Below are 22,420 nucleotides of genomic sequence, written 5' to 3'. Positions count from 1 at the left end.
CTTTGTGGTTCTGTGCACAGCCAGGGTTTGGGGGCCTGCGGGAGAGGGGTTTGCTGCACTTCCCTGAGCTGACATTACTCAGTTGCCTTGACTTTGAGCTAGTCATTAGAAGTCAATCTAGACCAAGAAAGGCAAGATGATAAATGTCAAGCATTAATAATACGTCTCTTCTGTATATCTTCAAGAATGTAGCCACAGTCAGTTCACTCGTTGCATGTACTTGTAACTCTTTCTCTCTGAAGTTTGTGGCAGCATCTATTGCTGGAGAACTTGGGACAATTTGGGGATGAATGTAGGTTGGGGTAGTGTCTATACACATGGGAGGGGTCATGCCTCCTCTCACTCATCAAACGTACCCGTGTCCAGGGTCAGCGACAGGCTCCTCTGAGATCATGGACGGATGCAGTTGGGTGGTAGCAGCAAGAGAATCACAGTCTTGGTAACAAACAAGAGAAATTGTGAGTTTCTAATTTATTCCCTCTTGAGCTTATTTTCAGAAAAATGAAATCAAATCAAAGGCTTTTTCTTGCCTTCTTTACCTTCTTTTGATATGGCTGGTCATGGGACTTCACCCCCGCAAGACCGTTTCTCCCCCTCTTTCTTTCTCATAGCCATTTTAATTTAATTGACCTTATATATGTTCACATTTGTCTGGGGGCAGTCCTAGTTTCTGCTCATTGTCCTGGAGGGATTATATGTAAGTTCCCCTTTCACTTTCCAAACTGACTCAGTTTGGATCATAAATTATCGAGGCACACCCTGTTACTAGTGAGGTTTGGCACTCAAGAATGGGGCAGTCCTCAGTGAAGAGAAAGGCACACGGCTCAGGGAACTGCAATTAGACTCCCAGCCATCGTATCTTGGCCACACCCTTCGCTGTGTTAACAACTTGGACAAGTTACTTAACTCCTTAGTTCTGAATTTAATGATCTATAAAAAAGAGAGTAGTCATAGTAATTGCACACACCTCCCAGGATTATTGTCAGGATGGAGTCAGACAAGGTGTGCAGAGCACTTGCAAAGCACTGGATATATATTAAATCCTAATAATGGCAACTATCATTTTTTATTTTTCTTTCTTTCTTTCCCCTCATGCTCTCTTCCTGCCTTCCTCAGTCCTCAATCATTTCCTTTACTCTTTCATTCTTTCCTCTTTTTTTTTTTTAAAAAAAAGCTGAATCATTGGGTCACCTTAAACCTTGTGACCAAATCCACATGATAGAAGCAGCATGCTCTTGCCTCATTTTACACGAGGGATACAAAATTACGGCTCCCAGTTCTGACTTAACGTGTGAAGTTGGGTAATTTACCTGTCTTCTTGTGTCCCAATTTTCCCATAAGTCAAAGAAAATAACAATAAATACTTCAAAGAACCTCTGTGAATAAGGTATCAGACACCTAGGTTTGGTCTAAACTGTTGAGTGCCACTGAACTCAGGAAGAGTGGTCAAAGCAATGTTTCAGAATCCTGCAGACTGTGTAGTGGAGTTTTGCTAAGTTTGTCTTCTCTGTGCTGTGAGGGAGACTAGGAACTCTAGACTTCCCCTTTAAATCATCTTTGTTGCTCACGGTAAGTTCAGTCTGGGTTTCTTACGCTTCACTGGTTTTGGTAGAAGCTGGACATGGTGACATATGCTTCTTCTTGATTTGATCCCAGGGAAGTAAGAATGGGCTGACCCTGAGCAACTGGGTTCAATGTCAGGATTCCGGATTGGAGAGAAAATGGAGGGGGCAGGGTGCTGTTTGTAGTCCCAAGGCTAAGCAGGAGGTCCTGGTACACATGAGGCCCATTATTGCCACTCTCCTTGCAGTCTAGGGACCTGGAAGAGGAGAGAATAGGGGCATCACATGCACTGACATTCCCAGCCAGGCATGTGAGGGATGAATCTCTTCCAAAACTTTCTGGGGTGATGACTACATCTTCAGATGGGCAGTTGGGGCTCTGCACATCCCCTCCAAGCCTCTGCTTCTCAGATTCTTCTAGTTGCTGAGGAAACGTATCTTGCAGAAAACCTTCCACTTCATCTCTAGCTTGAATGTCATCCACCCTATGAATCTGGCAGTCCAGGAAACTTTCAGGATTGAAACTCACATTTAAATTCTGCACAGAAAAAGGAAAAAAGGCATTAAGATGGCACCAGAGAGACACACCACCAAATGTTCAGTACACGAGTAAGTCTGAAGAGTTTTCTGACAGGAAATGTCACAGAATTGCCCGCATGTTCCTCAATGGACTCTTTGCTTCTGGAGCTTCTGAGACACTTCAAGACTTGAAGTGACCACTGGCTGTGCCCTCCAGCCCCAGGGAGCCCAGAAGTTCTGAGATGTGTATCTCATTTCAGTTCCCTACTGCAGCTAGGGTCTTAGGAGGGACCCTAGTTACAGGATGCATCAAATACCAAAAGGTCAGGTTCAACTGTTCCTTGTCCTGGAATATCATTCTTGGCCACTGGGATGTTGCCAACACAACACTTTTTAAGCACCGAAAGCACTCACCTTTCTTGGTTTCTTACAAAGATGTTCCAGAGTCTTCTTATGATCAGGGAGACTGGGCCATACGATAGGCTTAATCCTGAAATCAGAGAACACTGATAGATGAAGTGAATGGCAGAGGGCACAGGCACACTGAGTCTTCCCACTTATTCTGAGCCTGGAGTCAGAAGAACAGATTTCTAGTCTTGGCTCTATCACAATTAGGTGGGTGACCATGGTCAAGGGACTGGCTTTCTCTGGGCCTCGGGGCCCTATCAATTCAAGGAGGGGTTGGACCAGAGACCACTGCTATCAATCCATTCTGTGAACAAGACATGACAATAATATACCTCTGGGAAAAAGCCCTAGAGGGAAGGAACACCAAGGCTTGCAAGGAGGTAGTTTTGGTGGAGCTATGGAAGTACAATTTGACTCGGTTGTTTACTCCCAATTTAAGTGTTGTCTTTTTATTCCTTCTCTTTACTGACAGCAACTCTGGCAGCTGATTTTGGTGGAAGTGGGAGTATTTTCAAGTTACCCAGGAAATTGCTTATTACTTTCAAGGCAGTACTTTTCAAATTAGGGTATTTGTAATCCTGGGGATATGTAGCCTTCTGCCAAGGGCATTCTTCTAGAATAGTAAGTAACTTAACAAGTGCATGATGAAACAAACAAAGCCTTAGCATGGATTAGAATACAAAATCCCATGAATTTATGTGCTTAAAATCAAGACTTCAAGTACATTGTGCATTTGCCATGAATGATGGCTTCCGCAACCTTTAGGAGATACTGGAAGAAAAGCATGGGAAACATTGCATTACAGAATTCTTACTTTGGGGACAGGGTTTGCCTAATGTCCAGTTTATACATTTTTGCCTCTTATGAAATTAACCATGGAAATTTGCTGAGGATAGATAGGGATACTGGGCACTAAATTCATGAAATGCCTTAATCCCCTTTGTGGTTTTCTCATCAATAAATGGGGCTCAAGCTCTGACTGTCCATGATCCCACACAATCACCCTCTTTATTAGTTGAAGAAGGTCACCTTTTTTTCCATAACACACAGGCCAAGATGACCAACAGGGCGACAGAGAAAAAACTCAAAATGCTGATGGTTAGTAAGATAGGATCCATCTCCCCTGGAAAGCAAGAATAGATCGTGGTGAGCATTCAGTAGCCATGCACTGGGGGTAGGGCCTCAGGGTGCTTTGCATTTACTTAGTAATGTGGGCCCACTTATTACTTCCTGAAAGTTGCTTTTCAGTTAAGAGAAATATTTGACAGCTTTATGGAGGGATTTTGGTTTAAAAGGCATTGACTTGGGTGACCAGGCCCAGAGCATCTGCCACTTGAAATGTAAACGTGATCTAGCATCAAAGGTACCAATGATCTCTTCCCTTCTTGACTTTCTACCAAGGGAAAAAAGCCAGAGCAGGAGACGATAAGAGGGATGTTCACCCCTCTTGCAAATTCTAGGGAGGGTATGTCTCAGTTCCTACACATTCTCAGTTCCAGTCCCAAAGACATCTTCATCCTTCTGGAAAAGGAGACATAGGACAGCCACACCTGCCTGTATACCTGACACCAATAAAGGTGCTTTTTGAAGGGGCCTTAGAGACAGCAGCCACTGGGGTCCCAGGCTAAATTGGTTAACTGGACGTAGTGAGTGGGGATTTTGTTCAAAATGTATGGCAGCTTCCAGGAACACAGATGGCCTGTACTAATTCTCAGCTAATAAGGACCCTGCTCCCTCTGCTTCCTTGTTCTTCACAAAAGGGGCAAAGACAGCAGGCAAGTCATTCTCCAAGGAAAGTGTAAGAATGCCCTCCAGGGGTGTCCTATTTTGCAAGTTAGTTTCAACAATCTTCCTCTCACTTACTCCCACACTTTGACATGCAAAGCACTCTGAGGGAACAAAAACTCTACCACCATTCCTTACCTGAGCTATTATTGATCTCTGGAGTTCTGAAGTAGTAACTTGGACTCCATTCGCTCCAGAAGCCTTTAAAATAGTGATCAGGGATGGATCGAACTTTAATCTCATACATTGCTGCCGGTTGGAGCTTTCTCTGCAGGAGTGTCAGCTTTGTGCTGGATAAATTCACATGCTAGAGAGTAGAGTGCAGTTACATTCTTAGGATGAGAAAAGAGGTGTTGCCTAAATCTCCAAAATCATTTCAAGTGGGATTCCTTTAGTCCCATAAGCATTCTCTCAAGTTATCTCATATTTGTTAGAATAAGGAGCTCTGATATGTAAAGGAGTCAACAGCAAAATTAGGGACAGAATCTGAGCTTATAAAGGATGTGAGTGGTCAAGAAGGAGAGTGAAATGATGGGTCTTATTCAGGTGAGTTAGGCACTGCCCAGGCTCTCCCTTTCCACACTTCAATATCTTCTTCTTTTCTCTCTATCCTTTCACATACTAAGGGGAGATGAAAGGTTAGGTTAGGTTAGTGAGCAGGAATCATTTCTCTCCAGGAAGATGCCATTTTACATTGTGAATAGTGATATAGAGACAAGTCTCCCCTACACAGTGTATTAGCTTTAAGATAAAAAAAAAACACTCTATCAATTTGACAGATAAAAAGAAGTCCATTGTTATTTATATCTGTATTTAGTTGATAATTAGTTCATTTTCATGTATTTATTGAATTTATCTATTCCATGCTTTATGAGATGTTTCCCAAATTTTTTGCTCATTTTTCTATTGTGATTTTTTTAATGATTTATAAGAGTTCTTTATCTATTAATGATACTAACGATCTATCAGCTGTTCATGTGGCAATTTAAGCTTACTTTTAAATTTGCATTTTTGATTTTTGATTATTGTGTGTGTTGACGTACATAAACCTCTACTTTTTATGTAGTCGCATGTCTCAATTCTTTCTTTTTTTCTACAGCTTTGATGCTTAGAATGTTCTTCATGTCAAGATTATGTAAACATTTGGCTATAATTTTTCTAGTTTGTTTAGAGTTTCACTTTTATATAATTTCCTTAAATCATCTGTTATTTTGCTGTTGTTATATGAAGGTGGCTAGGCATTTAGCTTACATTTTTTATAATAAAAATAATTTTTGGCCGGCATGCCTATAATCCCAGCACTTTGGGAGGCCAAGGCGGGCAGATCACCTGAGGTGAGGAGTTCAAGACCAGCCTGGCCAACATGGTGAAACCCTAGCTCTACAAAAATACAAAAATTAGCCAGGCATGATGGCAGGTACCTGTAATCACAGGTACTTTGGAGGCTGAGATGGGAGAATTGCTTGAGCCCAGGAGGTGGAGGTTGCAGTGAGCCAAGATAGCGCTGTTGTACTCCAACCTGGATGACTGAGCAAGACTCCGTCTCAAAAAAAAAAAATTTTTTTTTTTTTTTTTAGTTAACGAATTGTCCTGGCAGCATTTATTCATAATCCTTCCTTTCTCCACTAAGTTGCTTTTCAATTGGTGCAATTTTCAGATGAATAATGAAAGATGGCAGGATCAAGGGTGGGGTGGGTGAGTAGAAGGAGGGAGCAGGTGGTTTGGGCAGTTGTTACATTTATGCAAGTGGCATCTTGCTCACATTGCAAACAAACAAGGCCAATCTTGGCCTGAAAAAACAGGACAGCAAGAGTAAGAAGGCCTTGAGAGAGAGAAATCATCATCTCTTCTTCGTGTCTGAGGTGCAGAAAGAGCAGAAGTTAGGTTGGTGGGTTAAGAGAAATCTCATAACCTCTTTTACGTACGGTTTATGTACGTCAACACACACGTACACTCTACTCTTCTGCCACCTCCTCCCCAAAATAAATTTCAGGGACTGCCAAATCATTCCAACCTCAACAAATCATGAAGAGAGCATCTAAGTAACCCTCCTGATTATGAAGGGTAAAAATTAAGCTGTTACTTCAAAAACAAAGACCTTGGGCTTTAAAATAAAAACAAAACAAAGACAAACATTATGCCTCTTTTCTTTACCTCATGCTGGTCCCACGAATCTCATAAGCCAGAATGTGGCTACGACTTGGTGATCATAAGCAGATATACATTTTGCCTCATTTGCCTATGAAAGTGGCACTAGACATGACACTTTTTGAGGCCCCTGAATACAGAGGATTAATTTGGCCTCAATCTATATTGTTATCCAACTCATTAATGTAGAAACATTCTGAAGACCAAAATTAGAGCAGAAAAAAATAACCAGAGCTAGAAGAGTATGCATCAGAGAAGATCCAGGTTTTCGTGGGGCCAATATTGGGAGCTTCTTTCAGTAGAAGGTAGATTTTGAAAGCAAAATTGTTGGGCCCTCCCAGGGGAAATGCACTACTAGGCCAACAAAATAGAAAACATTCATAAGTTTTTATTTTATTAATGTAATTGAACTACATACCACCCATTTGTTTTCATCCTTTTCCTGGCGGTAAGCTACATCGTGCATTAAAACTTTTACATACTTCTTTTGCAGGTGTGATGTATTAAATGTCACCACAAAGTCATTAGCTCCTTCACGATAGGTGACACTCAGGTCAAAAGGAACCTCAGGTTTAACTGGAAAATAAAAAGAAATAAATTCTGTCTAAAGGGCAGCCAAGGAAATAATTGTAGTATTTAAAATTCATCTCCTCTGCAAATCACTTTGACCCTTTTTGTGTCAGTAAATGGCCAACTATTCAGAAAACCATTTCTTCTTCTTGGGTTTAAATCCAGTCCACGTTCTCCAGCCTCCCTTGCAGTGGGGTGTGGCCTTGTGAGTGAGGTGGGCAGAAGGAATGCACACCCACTTCCACCCTGGCCCAGACACACACCCATGTGTGACTCCTCTGCTCCATCCTCTTCCACCACTTGGAGTCCTGCATTACAGACAGTGGAGCCACAGGGTGGAAAGTGCCCTGAATACTGCTTGGAGAAGCCCCAGCTGCAGGTTAGAAACATCCATTTTGACTCTGCTGTGAGTGAGAAATAAACTTACGGTGTTTGAGATATCATATGTTTGGGGGCTTATTTGTTACAGCAGCTAGCATTAATTTTACAGTAAAACAAATCCTCTTTGCCCTTTGAATATTGGAGAACTTGTTACTAATGAGCCCCAAAGTAGGAGTATTTAAACTGTGAGTCTTCATTCTTGTAATAAAATTAGGTTATATGCTGTGAACCTTGCACCTCAACTCAGCTACAGTGACATGAAGGGTCTGCATCCTGGCCCTGGCTAAGACCTTCCAGAGTGTCCTCAGGGGGTCCCCTCTGTCAGTCTCACTGCCTTAATGCTGAATTCCTCTTGGGCCTCTCCCCACTGCCTTCCTGCCTTGCAGAGTTGCTGTTAGGATCAAATGCTCCACACACGCTAAGCTGTTGGAGGGAGATTGGTATTATTTCAGGGAGAACAAACCCAGAGAAAGGTACTGATTTCCTAGAAAGGTCCTGAGACTTCTCTGTCCTGGCCTCTTGGCTGCTCGTTGACCACAGCCTGGGAAGTTAGTTGTCTGGGGATGGGGGTGCTACTTCTTGCATGACTGATCTCAGGCGCAGTTGTTCACAAGAGGATGTGGGTTCATCAAACTTTCACTCAGCAGAGTGTGAGCTGGGATTTAGAGTTACTTGCTGGCCCAATAAAATGCAACCCACATGGCAGAGTTTGGACTAGCTCTTGTTGTAGTCACTTGTTCGTAGTGGTGACTGCCTGTTTCTGCTGCTTTGCCTTAGAGGTACTGAAAAAAAAGTAGTGACTTCATTTTTCACCCTTGGATGTGTTGTAAAAGGGGAAGTTTGTCAAGAGGGAAAATGGCCTGGACCTAGAGGGAAGCAGGAGGAAAGGCGATGGGTGGAGAACAGCCCAACAGAGAATGCTAGCAATGCCTTTGCCCCTCTCTCTGGTTCCTGCTCTCCATTCCATTCTCAACAAGGCCTTCTGAGCTGAAGCCCCTGCCCTGTGCCCATCTTTTAATAATAGAAGAATTAAAGGAAGAACACATCTCCTAAGTGCTGCATGCTTTGCTTATGCTGTCTTCAAACAATAGTCACTTATCACCAGCATATTGATAAGGAAACTGAATTTCAGAGAAGTTAATTACGTTCAGGCCCCTGTAAAATGGTTTAAAGGGATTCAAATCCGGTTCTTTGATTTTGAGGCTCACTCTTCTTCATTTAGCTTTTGTTTCTCTACCTAGTTACATATCACAATGGCTGGTCCTGGTGCCCTCTGGACAGTTCTGCCTCAAGCCCAAAAGATTTCTTTGAGCAAATTAGAAAAAGGGACTCATTCATCAAGCCATATTTTAGAGGGAATACATTCTTGTACAATTTGGATAATCATATCAATCTACTCTGCTAAGAGAAGTGGGAAGGCAGGAAGCTTCCCTCTTCAGGCTTGCTGCGTTGGAAGACGCCTAAACAAGGGGAAGTGAGGGTGCAGGTGGTGGCAGTGGAGCGCTGGCTCTGGGGCTCAATCAGAAGCATCCAGTTTAAACTCACTTAAACAGTAGTTCCATTAATGAAGTGTCCTATTAGGACCTAGAAGGAGACGCTACTGTGATACATGCCTCCACCACTTCTCATCCTGCTTGTCCAGGGGTGCTTGCCATAGCCCCAAGGGACTCACACTACCCCTTCCAAAGGGGCCTATGCTATCAGCAGTGTGTGTACCGTACGTATGATGAGGCATGTCAGATTTGCAGTCTGTTGGGGGATGGAGACTGTAAGTGCATTGATCATGTGGGATATGGGGATTTGGAGGTGGCAGGTGTCACCTGGAGGCTCTTTGTGTGTTGTGAGTGCTTATGTGCATGTAAGGGCTTGCATGCTGGTGTGGAGTTTTGTAAGAATGGGCTCTCCCCTGATGCTCCAGGACCTTGTCAGAAGACTGAGAACCTCTGCCTTCTCTGCTCACTGTCAGAGAACTGAATGTATATTTGCAATGTAAATGTGAACCTTTAGATATGGTGCCCTATCCATAGAGGCCTCATCTCCAAATGATCAGAACCCAACTTTGTCATAACCTCAGAGATACCCTGTTGTTGTCAAACCCAGTCCTCTGCCCCTAACCAGGACCCACACTGGTCATGGCCAATGCTGCTTCTGTGTGGCCAGCATGCACAGCCATCTGCCTAATGTCTCTTTTCTACTACATTTGCTTTTTCACAAGTTAATTGTTCACACATGGAACTTCTGCTTTAACTCTCTATTTTAACATCTTAGTGAAACAAAACTGAGACAAAGCTGAGCTAGGTTTCTCACTCTTTCTTGTCTCTAACGAGTATTGCTCTATTACCTTTAATTTTGTTTTTGAGAGTTGAAGGGGGAGCGAATAGGGAATGCTAAAGGTATTTTTTAGACATGGTTAACATTTAAATCAATAGACTTTGAGTAAAGTAATTGCCTTCCATGATGTGATGGGCATCACCTCATCAGTAGAAGGCTTCTAGAGCAAAGACAGAGGTTCCCTGAAGAAGAAGCAAGTCTGTCTCAAGAGTACAATACAGAAAATATGCTTGAGTTTCTTGCCCTGTGGAATTTAGACTCAATACTGCACTCTTTCCTGAATTTCTAGCCTAGTGGCTTACCTTATGGATTTTTGCGATTGCCAGTTCCCACAACCACAAAAGTCAATTTCTTAATAGAAATCTCTCCTATCAATCATCTATCGATCTGTCCTTCTGTTGATTCCCTTTTTTTCTAGAAAACTCTGACTAATAGAGAAGGCATATATACTTTTTAAAATAACTTGATAAGTTAGCTAAACTCACTCAGAATGCTGTGGGGATCTGGGGAGAAGACCACAGGGAATTCAGGAGAAGGACAGGTGAGGAAGGAAAGGACAGATGAGGAAGGAAAGGACACCTGTGGATGGATGACAAGAAACCCAGCTCCAGTTAGACACTTCATGTAGATTTGCACAAACACTCTCTTTCACAGCTGGGTTTAAAGATCCTGAGAATTCTTTCATGGCAGGAAATTATAAATTTTCAAGTTTTTCATTTATTAAAAAAATTTGCAGTAGGGAATTAGCTGTTATCTATTGCCAATTATTTCCACTATTTGTCTACTTTTAACCTACAGAATGTCCAGACACAGTGTTTTCAGGAATCCCAAAAGTGACAACCATACTCTTATATACAACTTCTTACCTATAGTGGTTAGGTCTATTTTTTTGCAGGTTAGACTCTTTTCTCCAGCCTTCACACATATATTGCTCTTTCCAATCAGTAAAAATTTCTTTGTCTCGATGAAATATATCTCTTGTAGTTTCCTGAAATTCAGGCACTTTACCTCCACCAGGGCCCCACTGTAGGAATAAAAAGGGGATATGTCTTGATTCAGGTAGGAGTTCCTGTATACAATGGGATAGTATCATATGCACATTGATGTAAGTTTGACTTTAACTCTGTTCATAGGTATGTGGGTGGGTGAGTGGAGGCATGTTCAGGAATGAGAGATAATGAATTAAAATCATATGGCTTTCTGCTGCTATGATACTTAGTGGTGATTTACTTAGAATTAGATGCAATTGAACCTGAATAGTCAAAACATGTTTATAAAATTATGGGAAATTTCTATATTTTTTATAATTGATCATTGAAAAACAAATGGTTTAGGTAAAAAAGTAATTGCTTTTTTTGATGTTCCATAGGAATATATGTGAGAAATAAGAGCTGTAAGAAAAAATTGATTAAAAAAAGAGTTAAAGAAAATGATAATACATACACATAATGCATATACATAATATCACATATACTTGATGGTTAACATAAGGGATTTTATAGGTAATTTTGGCTGATAAACCTTAACAAGAGTGGTTAATAAAACAAAAGATATAAACTACTAATATCTGGAATGTAAGAGGAGATATCACTATAGAACATGCGGATGTTAAAAGTACAATAAGGAAATTTTAAATGTTATTTTAATGTATATAATAACTTAGATGTAATGAAAATGTTTTTATAAACACAAATTAGTAAATCTGACCCACATAGAAATGGAATATTTCAATAGTTATATTTCTCTCAAAGAAATTAAACTTATTATCAATAAACTTCCCCACAAAGAAAACTCTATGCCTGATGGTTATATTCTGGTAAATTCTTCAAGTGTATAAGGAAAGAAATAGTGCCAATTTGACACGAATTCTTTTAGAAAATAGAGGAGGAAAGACCCTTCTCAACCTATTTTTTGAGGCTAGTTTATTTCTGGTACCCAAACCTGGCCAAAATATTACAGAAAAGAAGTTGATAGACAAATATCCCTCAAAAATATTTAAGCAAAATTTCACAAGAAAACACTGACACACTAATTTTAATACATAATTACAAAGTAGGGCATATCTCAGGAAACCAAAGCAGGTTAAACATTCAAAAATTAATCAATGTAATTTGCCACGTTAACAGACTAGAAGACATAAATAACCTGGTTATAGTCAATTGATGCATTCAAAGCATAATTTAATAACATGAATGCGTCCATTCATGTTAAAAACTCACAGCAAATAAGAAAGAGAAAGATACTTCCTCAATCTGATAAAGAGCATTTACAAAAGCCTGTAGTTAATATCATATTTAATGCTGAAATTGTGAACATGAATTGTTTCCCTAAGACCAGGACACGACAGGGATATCCACTTTCACCATTTCTATTCAGTGATGTACAGGAGGTTTTAGCCAATGCATAAGACAAGAGAAACAAATAAAATGTATCCAGATTGGAAAGAAGGAAAAAATACTTCCAGCATTTGCAGACAACATGTTTATTCACTTGGAAAATGATAAAGAATATTCAATACAACTACAGAAATGAATAAAGTAAATTATCAAGGCTATTATACAAAAGTCAGTTTATATGTCTACAGGCTAGCATCAAACAATTAGAAAATAAAATTTAAAAATTATATTTCTCGGTGGCTCAAGCCTGTAATCCCAGCACTTTGGGAGGCCGAGGCGGGCGGATCACGAGGTCAGGAGATCGAGATCACGGTGAAACCCTGTCTCTACTAAAAATACAAAAAATTAGCCGGGCGTGTTGGCGGGCGCCTGTAGTCCCAGCTACTCGGGAGGCTGAGGCAGGAGAATGGCGGGAACCCGGGAGCCGGAGCTTGCAGTGAGCCGAGATCGCGCCACTGCACTCCAGCCTGGGTGACAGAGCAAGACTCCGTCTCAAAAAAAAAAAAAAAAAAAAAAAAAAAATTATGTTTCAATTTATGATAGAAATAAATACATAAAATATTTAGAAATAAAATGTTAATAAAAGATGTTCAAGGTCTTTGCACTGGAAATTACAAAATGTTGTTGACAGGTTTTAAAAGAAATCTAAATAAATAGAGAGATATGTTTATGGACTAGCTAATTCAATATTGATAGCATGAAATTTTCCCCAAAATGGCCCCTATAATATTACTGAAAATCTCAGCAGAATTTTTTAAGAATTGACAAGCTGATTCTAAAATTTATGTGGAAATACAAGGAACCCATCATGATAGCCAAAACAACATTGGAAAAAGTAGAACAAATATGGAAGACTCAGAAACCTGACTTCAAACTTGGTATAAAGCTATGATAATCAAAACAATTTAGTACTGGCATAAGGATAAATAAATTGATCAATAGAAAGAATAGAGAATTCAGAAACAGACTCACATATAATGTTAGTGGATTTTAAATGCAGGCACCCAATAAATTCAATGGGGTCATAGCACATCATTTTCAACCAATTTCTTTGAAACAGCTGAGTAAATGTATAGAAAATATAAACCCTAGTTCCACATAGTTATATAGGATTAATTATATGTTGGATATAACAGACACTTCTCAAAAGAAGACATTTATGCAGCCAAAAAACACATGAAAAAATGCTCATCATCACTGGCCATTAGAGAAATGCAAATCAAAACCACAATGAGATACTATCTCACACCAGTTAGAATGGTGATCATTAAAAAGTCAGGAAACAACAGGTGCTGGAGAGGATGTGGAGAAATAGGAACACTTTTACACTGTTGGTGGGACTATAAACTAGTTCAACCATTGTGGAAGACAGTGTGGTGATTCCTCAAGGATCTAGAACTAGAAATGCCATTTGACCCAGCCATCCCATTACTGGGTATATACCCAAAGGATTATAAATCATGCTACTATAAAGACACATGCACACGTATGATTATTGTGGCACTATTCACAATAGCAAAGACTTGGAACCAACTCAAATGTCCATCAATGATAGACTGGATTAAGAAAATGTGGCACATATACACCATGGAATACTGCGCAGCCATGAAAAAGGATGTTTTCATGTCCTTTGTAGGGACGTGGATGAAGCTGGAAACCATCATTCTCAGCAAACTATCACAAAGACAAAAAGCTAAACACCACGTGTTCTCACTCATATGTGGGAATTGAACAATAAGAACACTTGGACACAGGAAGGGGAACATCACACATCGGGGCCTGTCATGGGCTGGGAGGAGGGGGTAGGGATAGCATTAGGAGATATACCTAATGTAAATGACGAGTTAACGGGTGCAGCACACCAACATGGTGCATGTATACATATGTAACAAACCTGCATGTTGTGCACATGTACCCTAGAACTTAAAGTATAATAATAAAAAAAACCTAAAGGCTAAAACTATAGAACGTTTAAAAGAAAACATGAGAAAATATCTTCCCAACTTTGGGAGTAGGCAAAGTTATCTTAGCAAGGATACAAAAAGCACTACATATAAAAGAAAATAAATGATATATTAGACTCCATCAAAATAAAAAAAACTCTTGCTTATTAAAATGCACCATTAAGAAAATAAAATGGCAAACTTCAGACTAGAAAATAGATGCAATACATCTATCTGACAAAGGAAATGTATACAGAATATATAAAAAACTCATATCCAGCAATAACAAAAGGACAAATAACTCAGTGATGTTAACAGATGCTAGCCCAAAGAAGACATGCAAATGACCAAGTATATGAGAAGGTGTTCAACATTTGTTATTTGAGAAATGCAAATTAAAAGCCTAACGAGATACTATCCCAAAGTCAAATGTTGCAAATGGTGTATAGCTCTCATGCATTGCTGGGAGGAGGGTAGAATGGTATAACCACTTTGAAAAACTGTTGGGCAGTTTCTTATAAACTTAGATACATGCTTACCTTATGACACAGCAATTCCATTCTGAGGTTTCATACCCCAGAGAAATGAAAATATATATTCACAAACTGATTTGTCCAAGAATGTGAACAGTAACCTAAAAAATAATAGTCTCAAACTTGAAAAAACACAAATGTTCATCAAGAGGAGAAAGAATTAAAAATTTGTGGTGTATTCATACAGTGGAATTACTACTTAGCAATTGAAAAGATGAGCTATGAGATGGACATCAACATGGCTAACTCTCACAAACACTGTGTTAAGTGAAAGAAGACAGAAAAGAATAAAGAGTATTCTATTAATAAGAACTATCAGAAACTGGCAAAAACCAAAGGGTAATAGAATTGAGAATTATGATTGCTCCTGGGGTATGAAGATTGACTGGAAAGGAACATGAAGCATCCTTCTAGGGAAAAAAAAAAGTTCTATATCTTTACCATTGGAATGGCTACAGGTCATAGACATTTCTCAAAATTCACTTAAGTTTTGTGCATTTTACCACACATAAATTTTACCCCTAAAATGCATTGTAATCAAACAAGAAAGTAAAGAAAAATAAATAAATAATGTAAAAATTAAAGTAGTAACAAAGGTATATATTCTCATTGTAAAGGTAGAATAAAAGTAATATAGGGTTATTTTCCTTTCCCAACCCTAAATTTAATTTTCCTCTTCTGTGATAAACACAGTTACCAATTTGTTTTTCCTATGTGCTCTTTAAGCTCGGCCAAATAGCTCTAAAGAGGTATAACTGGGTCAAACTGGAAGTGAAGATCTGGGCAGAAAAAAGTTCCTCTGGGTGAGTTTGCATATATGAAAGAATTCTTTCCATTAACCAGATGTAATTTTGTTTAAATCCTAAGGAGTGTGTTCTAGGAAGGCCTTTTACTACCTACAACCCACAATGTGTGCTGGCTTTCCTTGGTGAACTGGATGTGTGTACACTCTTCTCTGCATGTGCTCAAATGAGTCCTTTTGAGAATGGTTCCTGGACTCTGCACAAAAAGAGGAACATGTTTGTCTGGCTTCGAGTGAGCTGGCCACGAGGTTAAACGCAAGGGAGAATGACCTAGCCTTAGGTATAGAATCTTTCACCTTTGGTTTACTGTGGTCTGAGAGTGACTGGTTAAGCTCCTACAGTCATGAAAACTGGAGATCGGTGAAGAAATGTTAAGTTAATTAATTGGCTAAATATATTGATTATTTTGGGGACATTCCTTAAAACTGTTCTCCCAAATCGTTACTTTTGTTAACTGCTATCTTTTAGGGGATGCAATTGTTTAGGCTTTAAAGAGTAGGTGTGTATGTGTGTGTGTCTTGAAGTTACTAGAGAGTTGTGTTCCTTGTTGGGGTAGATGGGCTTTCCCAACTTGGAACAGGATAAAAATAAAAACCGAATTTTTGGGTAAGCTTGACAGATACCAGGGAATAAGCTTAGGACAAATATCAGGTGGAAAGATCTGAAGATGGTAATGTTGTCACGATTTGATAAATAAATATAGAAGGGGAGACTGGGAGCAGGGTCCCATTTCTGAATTTTAGGTAAACATGGGATGTGGAGAAACTAGGACAATAACTTTTAGTTCAATCCTCGAGTACAGAATATATTTGTAAGGAAAGTATGTGTGAAATATCCAATTACAGGCCCCAACCTGTAGCAAGTTTCTGGCACTGTTGGGAATTTAAGGAGGATCTAAAATGGTATTCTCAGCTCATTCCCATGATTTTGAGAATGAAATTAATGGGCAATGCACAATCAAGGATGACCGTATGGCTGTCTTGTGAAACTGGGCATCCTTTTAAGGGCTCTGAACTCCAGGAGTTAATCTATTAAAGAGCTCATATTTATATTTTCCACTGAAAACATTTATTTCTTAAGGCAGTCCCTTTCCAACTGAAATATCTGAATCCAATTGGAAAACCCAAATAGAGGAGGCTCTGGACAGATTACAATATGACAGGAAAAATCAAGAGATATGTTAAAGGGTAAGTGTGTTCGAGTGGGCAAGGAAGTGGTCAAATATGGTGTGAATGAAAGTGAACAGAAAGGTCAACCTCAGCTTGGCCAAGAGAAACCAGGATGAACACTCAGCCCACCAGCCAGCTGGTTAAAGAAGCCAAAGTCAAACCTCTGTGTGGGAGAGTGATTTGCCCATGAAAATGAGTGCATTGTTTGAATGAGTTGTTTGGCTGTTTTAGTGCAATCCATTTCCAGCCTAGATTGTGGACATTGAACTGGTTCTGGTTCTTTTGACATATTTTATTCCTGGAAAATGTGTTAGGGAAGTGAACAGAGGCAGACGGAGAACACAGTACACTACTCAAGTCCAAGAGCATGTTTATCTAAGGACTGCAGCAGGAAGCACTGCATGAATAGATGCAGGAAGCTCCCATAAATTGACATAAACTGGAACTCAGGGCTTGTTTGGACTGTAGACTGTGGAGAATTGTCTCAGTGTCTATGGAATGTAGGAAGCCTTCTGTTACTACTGGTGGATCTTGATTTACTTTGCTCACTAAGACACTAACTAAAAAGTAGGTCATTCGGATACGAATTTGGAGATAGCCTCAGGTCAGAATTTCAAGCTAGAGTAGTTTCTCAAATCACCAGAGACAGTAACCCTTGGCAACAAGAGATGACTTATGGATGAAGGAGAAGGAGAAGATAAAGTTCCCTGAGACCTTCAGTAAACTTTCAAACCAGACTCTTTTTCTTTGCCTTTTCTGTGAGATCTTGTGAAACAAAATGCCAACTGATTCCTGTGGATTTTTGGAAAATTTACATTGAGAGGATCATCTGAAGTCAAATTGTGTCAAGATGGTAGAAGTTAGGTCAATATTCGCAGAATTATAATTTAATGTTGCTTCCCCATTATTCCTTATTCACTGGCTGACTATTTGGAATGATTTACATGATGCAATTATTTAACCATCACAACCTTTCTGTGAGGCAGGTTATCTCATTTTACAGGTGAGGAAACTGAGGCATAGATACATTACATAACTTTCTCTAGGTCAAAAAGCTAGTAAACACTGGTATTGGGATTGGAAACAAGGCAGTTTAACTCTCAGATGCAACTTGAAGACACTGGATTGTCTCGTGTTGGGCAAACAGATTTTTGGTGAGGAGTGTTGTAGCAGACGCAGGATTTAAATTCTGATACGAAGTTGGGAGGGATGTGGGATCCCCAAGATCCATAGGGTCATTTGACTGAGGCTCAGGATCTGAAAGCTGAACCGTGAGAGGAGCTTTGCATGAGTGTTTTTGGTGAAGGACAAGGAGTTTCAGGAGGTCTTTGGGAATTCCTTAGATGTTAACATTTGTTAATTAGGCCACATATTCTTTCTTTTGCAGCTATTAAAAAGAGCATATGAAAAGAGAGACAGAGGATGTCTAAGCAACCATTAAAACCACCATCCCTCACCATATTTCAAATTCCAGATTGGTGGTGTTGACATCTGGGTCCTCAAAAGCACAGGTCAGTGAGTGCTGCGATCCATTCACTTCCAACTGGCTATAGCATGAGAATGAGTAGTCATCTAGTTCTGCGTCTTCCAAGTCTCCTGGGGAGGAATAAACATGCGGCTGCTAAGGAAACAAATAAATGCATCCTTTTGAAATATGGCATTACCTTAATAAAATAGCAGACTCTGTGGCAGACATGAAATAGTACTGGATTATGTAGTATCTAAGGAAGGAAAGCCCAAGGGCAAAGATAAGAAAAATGCTTCAAAATCAACCAACAAAAAACAAAAATGCTCAATGCTAACAGAGTTTTCCAACAGAAAAAAAAATCATAATGAGTAAGTAACCTCCAAATATTTCTGAGTTAAAGAACCAGAGGCACTGAACACATTCTTTTCTGTATTTAAACTGGAGTTTCTTCTGCTACATTTGTTACATTGATTGTTCATATATTTCAAAGAAGAGACACTTTATTTCCATTATCCCCATGCTACCTAATCTCACTTTTCACTTCATTACAAATCATAATTTATTCCCTTCCTAGTATCTTTTTTTGTCTTAAATGAAGGACAATGATAGCTATCTTGCAGTCAGAATTTTGCTTTTTTAAGAGGTCACTTTCCCTTGCCTAAAAAGGCATTCCAACTAAAAGTGGCACTGATTATTTCCATTGTCTTAAGCTACTGACTGAGACAAACGTGATTAGGAAAAAAAAAATTAGATCTGGCAGGACTCCAATTTGGTGAAACTTCCTGTGAATGTTGTACATACTGCTTCTGTTCTTACAGATTCTTCTATAGACACAGTATCTGATAGATTCTAGCAGGATTCTAGAAGAAAGTGGGGAACCAGATTTTTTTTTTTTTTTTTTTGCTATTACTTTTGGAAAGTGTAATCTGTCACACATCGTATTTGGTTTCTTAAGCTGAGTTGTAGACCCTATAATGAAATCTAAATTTTTTGTGTATGTTTTACATGATAGGAAAGTGAGGCTGGAATAAATATATCAGAAAATATACACCCACTGGGACCTGAGAAAATCTGGAGTAAGCAAAGCCATTCTCAGAGTGCTGAAGTGTGAGCCTAGGACTGCTTCCATGTATTTTTGGTTCATTGGTACTAGAAATTAGATGCTTCCAAGGCTTTACACTGGAGACAGAATATACTAAAATCAAATCCCAGTTGATTGTCCCAGAGACGAAGGGCTGTCTGAATAGCACTTTCTTTACTTAAATAACTAAGTAGGGAAAATGGGAAAGTTAGTAAAGCTGATTGTGAATGGACCAACCAGTTGAATGACAGGTTGGTTCAGTCAAAGCAACAAATCTCAAACAGCCCTAGCTAGACCATAGGTGTGAGCACTGCTCACAGCCACAGGCATTTGTCTTTCTGGCCATTCCCAGAATCCATCCAGTTCACAGTTCTGCCACCAGCAAAAGCTCTTTATGTAATTTCAGCAGGGCATGGCCCTCCTTCTGATGACAGCATGAAATAATGAGGGCAGCCCACTAATTTTGTAGACTTAGATTTCTTCCTTGTGCAGTGGTAGCTTTCTAAACGCAGTGGTTGTGACCTTACATGGCAGTCCTCACACTGTCCTGACATTTTCTCTTCCACCAATCCTATACACAGAACATACATTATTATTTGGATTCAGACATCCTGTGGGCCAGCTTTGTCTTCATGATTCTTCAATAGAAACAGCACACTCTAGCAGATGCCAGCACCCACATAACAAAGGACTCCCACTGCCATTCAGTCTGGCAAAGCGTACAATACACAATGAGCCATTTATACACTGTTTCCTGCACCTAAAGTGGCTGTATTTTAGGAAGCAGCTCACTGGCTTTTCAGTAGATATTACGGGGCAGAGTTGCTTTGTAACCAAGAAAAATTCCCTTCAATGACTTATAAAATGTGATGGCATTTTACAAAAAGAATATTCTACATGACGTGAGCTGAAAAATTCTTGGCTAAGAGTAGTTAATGTACACAGTGGTTAAGACCTGTGGTGTCAGAGCTGGACAGATGTGCGTTTAAATTCTGGATACTCTACCTGTGGTCCTCTGTCAGGTAGGCAACTTCTCTAAGACATGTGTTCTAATATGTAAACTCATGCTATGAGCAATCACTGAATGGATATTTACAAAGAGGTAGCTTAGAACACAGTAAGGATTTAATAGGGATTAGCTATGAGTATAATATTTCCTGAGAAATAAGTAATGAAAAGGTAAAATAAGAATTCTAATTCTGAAAATATACATGAAACATCTGAGCTTCTCTTTAAAAAGTTTATGTCAATTGAAGGTGTTATAATTACTATGGTTTTGAAATTACATAGAGCTTTTGAATAATGAGCTAATCTATTATTCTTTAAATGCTCAATAATTAATATTATTCATATTTAAATAGATATCTAGACATATTTATCCATAAAAATTTAAATTTTGTGGAATATGTATCATAGACAAGCCAGTGTCATTTAGAAGTCTTCTCCCTACTGAATGGAGCTAGTTGATTAATAGTGTAAATGATTTGGATTTTTAAAAAGTATCCCTTTCTTCTCTTGATCATCCTTGTGATGATCAGAAAATTAACAACTTTCAACAAGCAGCAACCGGATGTGAATTCCTTATACCCCAAACTGGGAAGTATTTTGACATAATCATGTGAATAGGGTAATTATACATCTTCTAAAAAATCTGAAACTTAAAAAGTTGATGTGAAAACCCAGCTTTCAACTAGAATTCTTATATATTTTAAAAATAGTATGATCACCAGGGTGAAATAGTGAGTATAAATGACACCAAAGAGAGTAAGATTTATGTTTCCTGCCTCACATCAGTCTTTGTGGAAATCCAAGGCAACGTTTAGCACAGAATAATAATCATCCCCCATAAAGTGAGTCATATACTGTAAAAAATGTCAAACTCTCTGACAATTCCCTTAATGAGAAAATTCTAGGGATTTCCATCCTTCGTAATTACACAACTCAAAATATATAAGCTGAGTCATTAGGCTGATGTGTTTGATATTGTCTATAGGCAAATACTTTTTAACTCTTAAAGAGAAAGGGCTTAATTTGCAGGAGCAAGTTGATGGTCTAAATTCCCACACGCCTCTTGCTGCTGTTAGAAGCTTCTGCCTAGTTTTGTTATAATTACAATGTGTTTATGTAAGGGCAGGTTTGGCTTCTCAGTACTAAGTTTTTTAGATCCCAAAGAGAGTTATTACATATGGCCAATTTGTTGGTGTGGAGGCAATTCAGTGTATTTCAATGAGTAAACTCATTTAGATCTCTCTCTAGTCAGTTATTTACTTAAAATCTCACATAAATCTCTCAAAACTAAAGTATTTTGAAAACACTTTCGAAAGTTATTGGATGTTTACTATATTTTAGCCACTGATTTAGGTGCTGAGGATATAGCACTGGTCAATGAAGACAAAGCTATTGCTTCTGGACATTATCTCATCCTGAAAGTTACGCTTTCAGGATTTCTTAAAAAGTCAAACAAAATGAATCCAGTTTGATCTCCCGACAAGGTAAAATTACTGTGGACATTTTCCTACAAGCACAGTCATAGCATCTACACGAGCGTTCTTTTTGTAAGAGCAGAGTCATCATTCAACATTTAAGATCTACACTTGGGAATGAAATGCATTCCTTCTTGAGAATTCTGAGGTCTTATAAACCACCCATAGTATTGACCCGCTGCCCCTTGTCATGGTGGTTAGAACATTAAAAAAAAAAATGACTGAATATGTGAGAAATTCTCAAACTGCACTCCAACCCAGTGCCTGACTTAGGTCTGTTAGGGAACTGAGTAACCTGAAACCATGCTACAGATAATCCAAAATCCATAAGAAAAGTTAGAAATGACTCACCATTTTGAGCATAGCCACTTTCTCCAGAAACGACTTGAAGTAAAGAAAAAACCATGCCAAAAGTTGTACCTAGAATTGTCATTCTGAGAGAGAAAGAGAGAGAGAGTAGATGTGTGAGCCAGTGTGTATGAAATGAATGAGAGGAAGAGGAAGGGAGGGAGGGAGGAAGACAGAGAAGCTTAGATCTAGGGCTTTATACTTATCTAACCACAGACAAGGGAAGTATAAACACAGCAAAAAAGAAGGCAAGTTCCAGAAACAGGAAGTCTGAGTAGAAGTATTGCTGCTGTAAGCAGAGGTCAAGGACATGAAGAGACAGAGCCTCTGAAATTATTGTTCCTCCTGGATATTCCCTGCAGCCCCCACACTTACTGTGCTTACTTCAGAGTAAGGCAGTAGATTCACACCTAGGCTCAAGCTATCTTAGGCTAGAGGCTACTTTATTTATTTTTTAAATTTTTATTTTTTTGAGACAGAGTCTTGCTTTGT

At 39.2% G+C, this 22,420-nt stretch overlaps 1 protein-coding gene across 1 annotated transcript; it reads right to left on the bottom strand.

The window, feature by feature from the left end:
* Window positions 1-1,553: 1,553 nt before the first annotated feature.
* Window positions 1,554-22,096, bottom strand: IL7R (interleukin 7 receptor). The gene is made up of 8 exons (XM_030813783.1): window positions 21,932-22,096; window positions 18,006-18,144; window positions 10,571-10,728; window positions 6,841-6,998; window positions 4,413-4,581; window positions 3,519-3,612; window positions 2,496-2,571; window positions 1,554-2,100 (listed from the first exon to the last, which is right to left on the bottom strand). Exons 1-8 carry the CDS (start codon window positions 22,011-22,013, stop codon window positions 1,597-1,599), a joined length of 1,380 nt encoding a protein of 459 aa, XP_030669643.1. The 5' UTR covers window positions 22,014-22,096; the 3' UTR covers window positions 1,554-1,596.
* Window positions 22,097-22,420: the final 324 nt, after the last annotated feature.

The sequence above is a fragment of the Nomascus leucogenys genome, chromosome 6, assembly GCF_006542625.1.
Source record: "Nomascus leucogenys isolate Asia chromosome 6, Asia_NLE_v1, whole genome shotgun sequence".
In the NCBI taxonomy this organism is placed as follows: domain Eukaryota; kingdom Metazoa; phylum Chordata; class Mammalia; order Primates; family Hylobatidae; genus Nomascus; species Nomascus leucogenys.
This window is presented reverse-complemented; position numbering and strand designations above follow the sequence as displayed.

Coding starts and splice junctions, on each gene's coding strand:
- IL7R (XM_030813783.1), bottom strand. CDS start 22,013: ATGACAATTCTAGGTACAACTTTTGGCATGGTTTTTTCTTTACTTCAA. Junction 4,582..6,840: donor AGGATGAAAACAAATGGGTG/GTATGTAGTTCA, acceptor TCTACTCTCTAG/CATGTGAATTTATCCAGCAC. Junction 3,613..4,412: donor AGAGATCAATAATAGCTCAG/GTAAGGAATGGT, acceptor CTTGCTTTCCAG/GGGAGATGGATCCTATCTTA.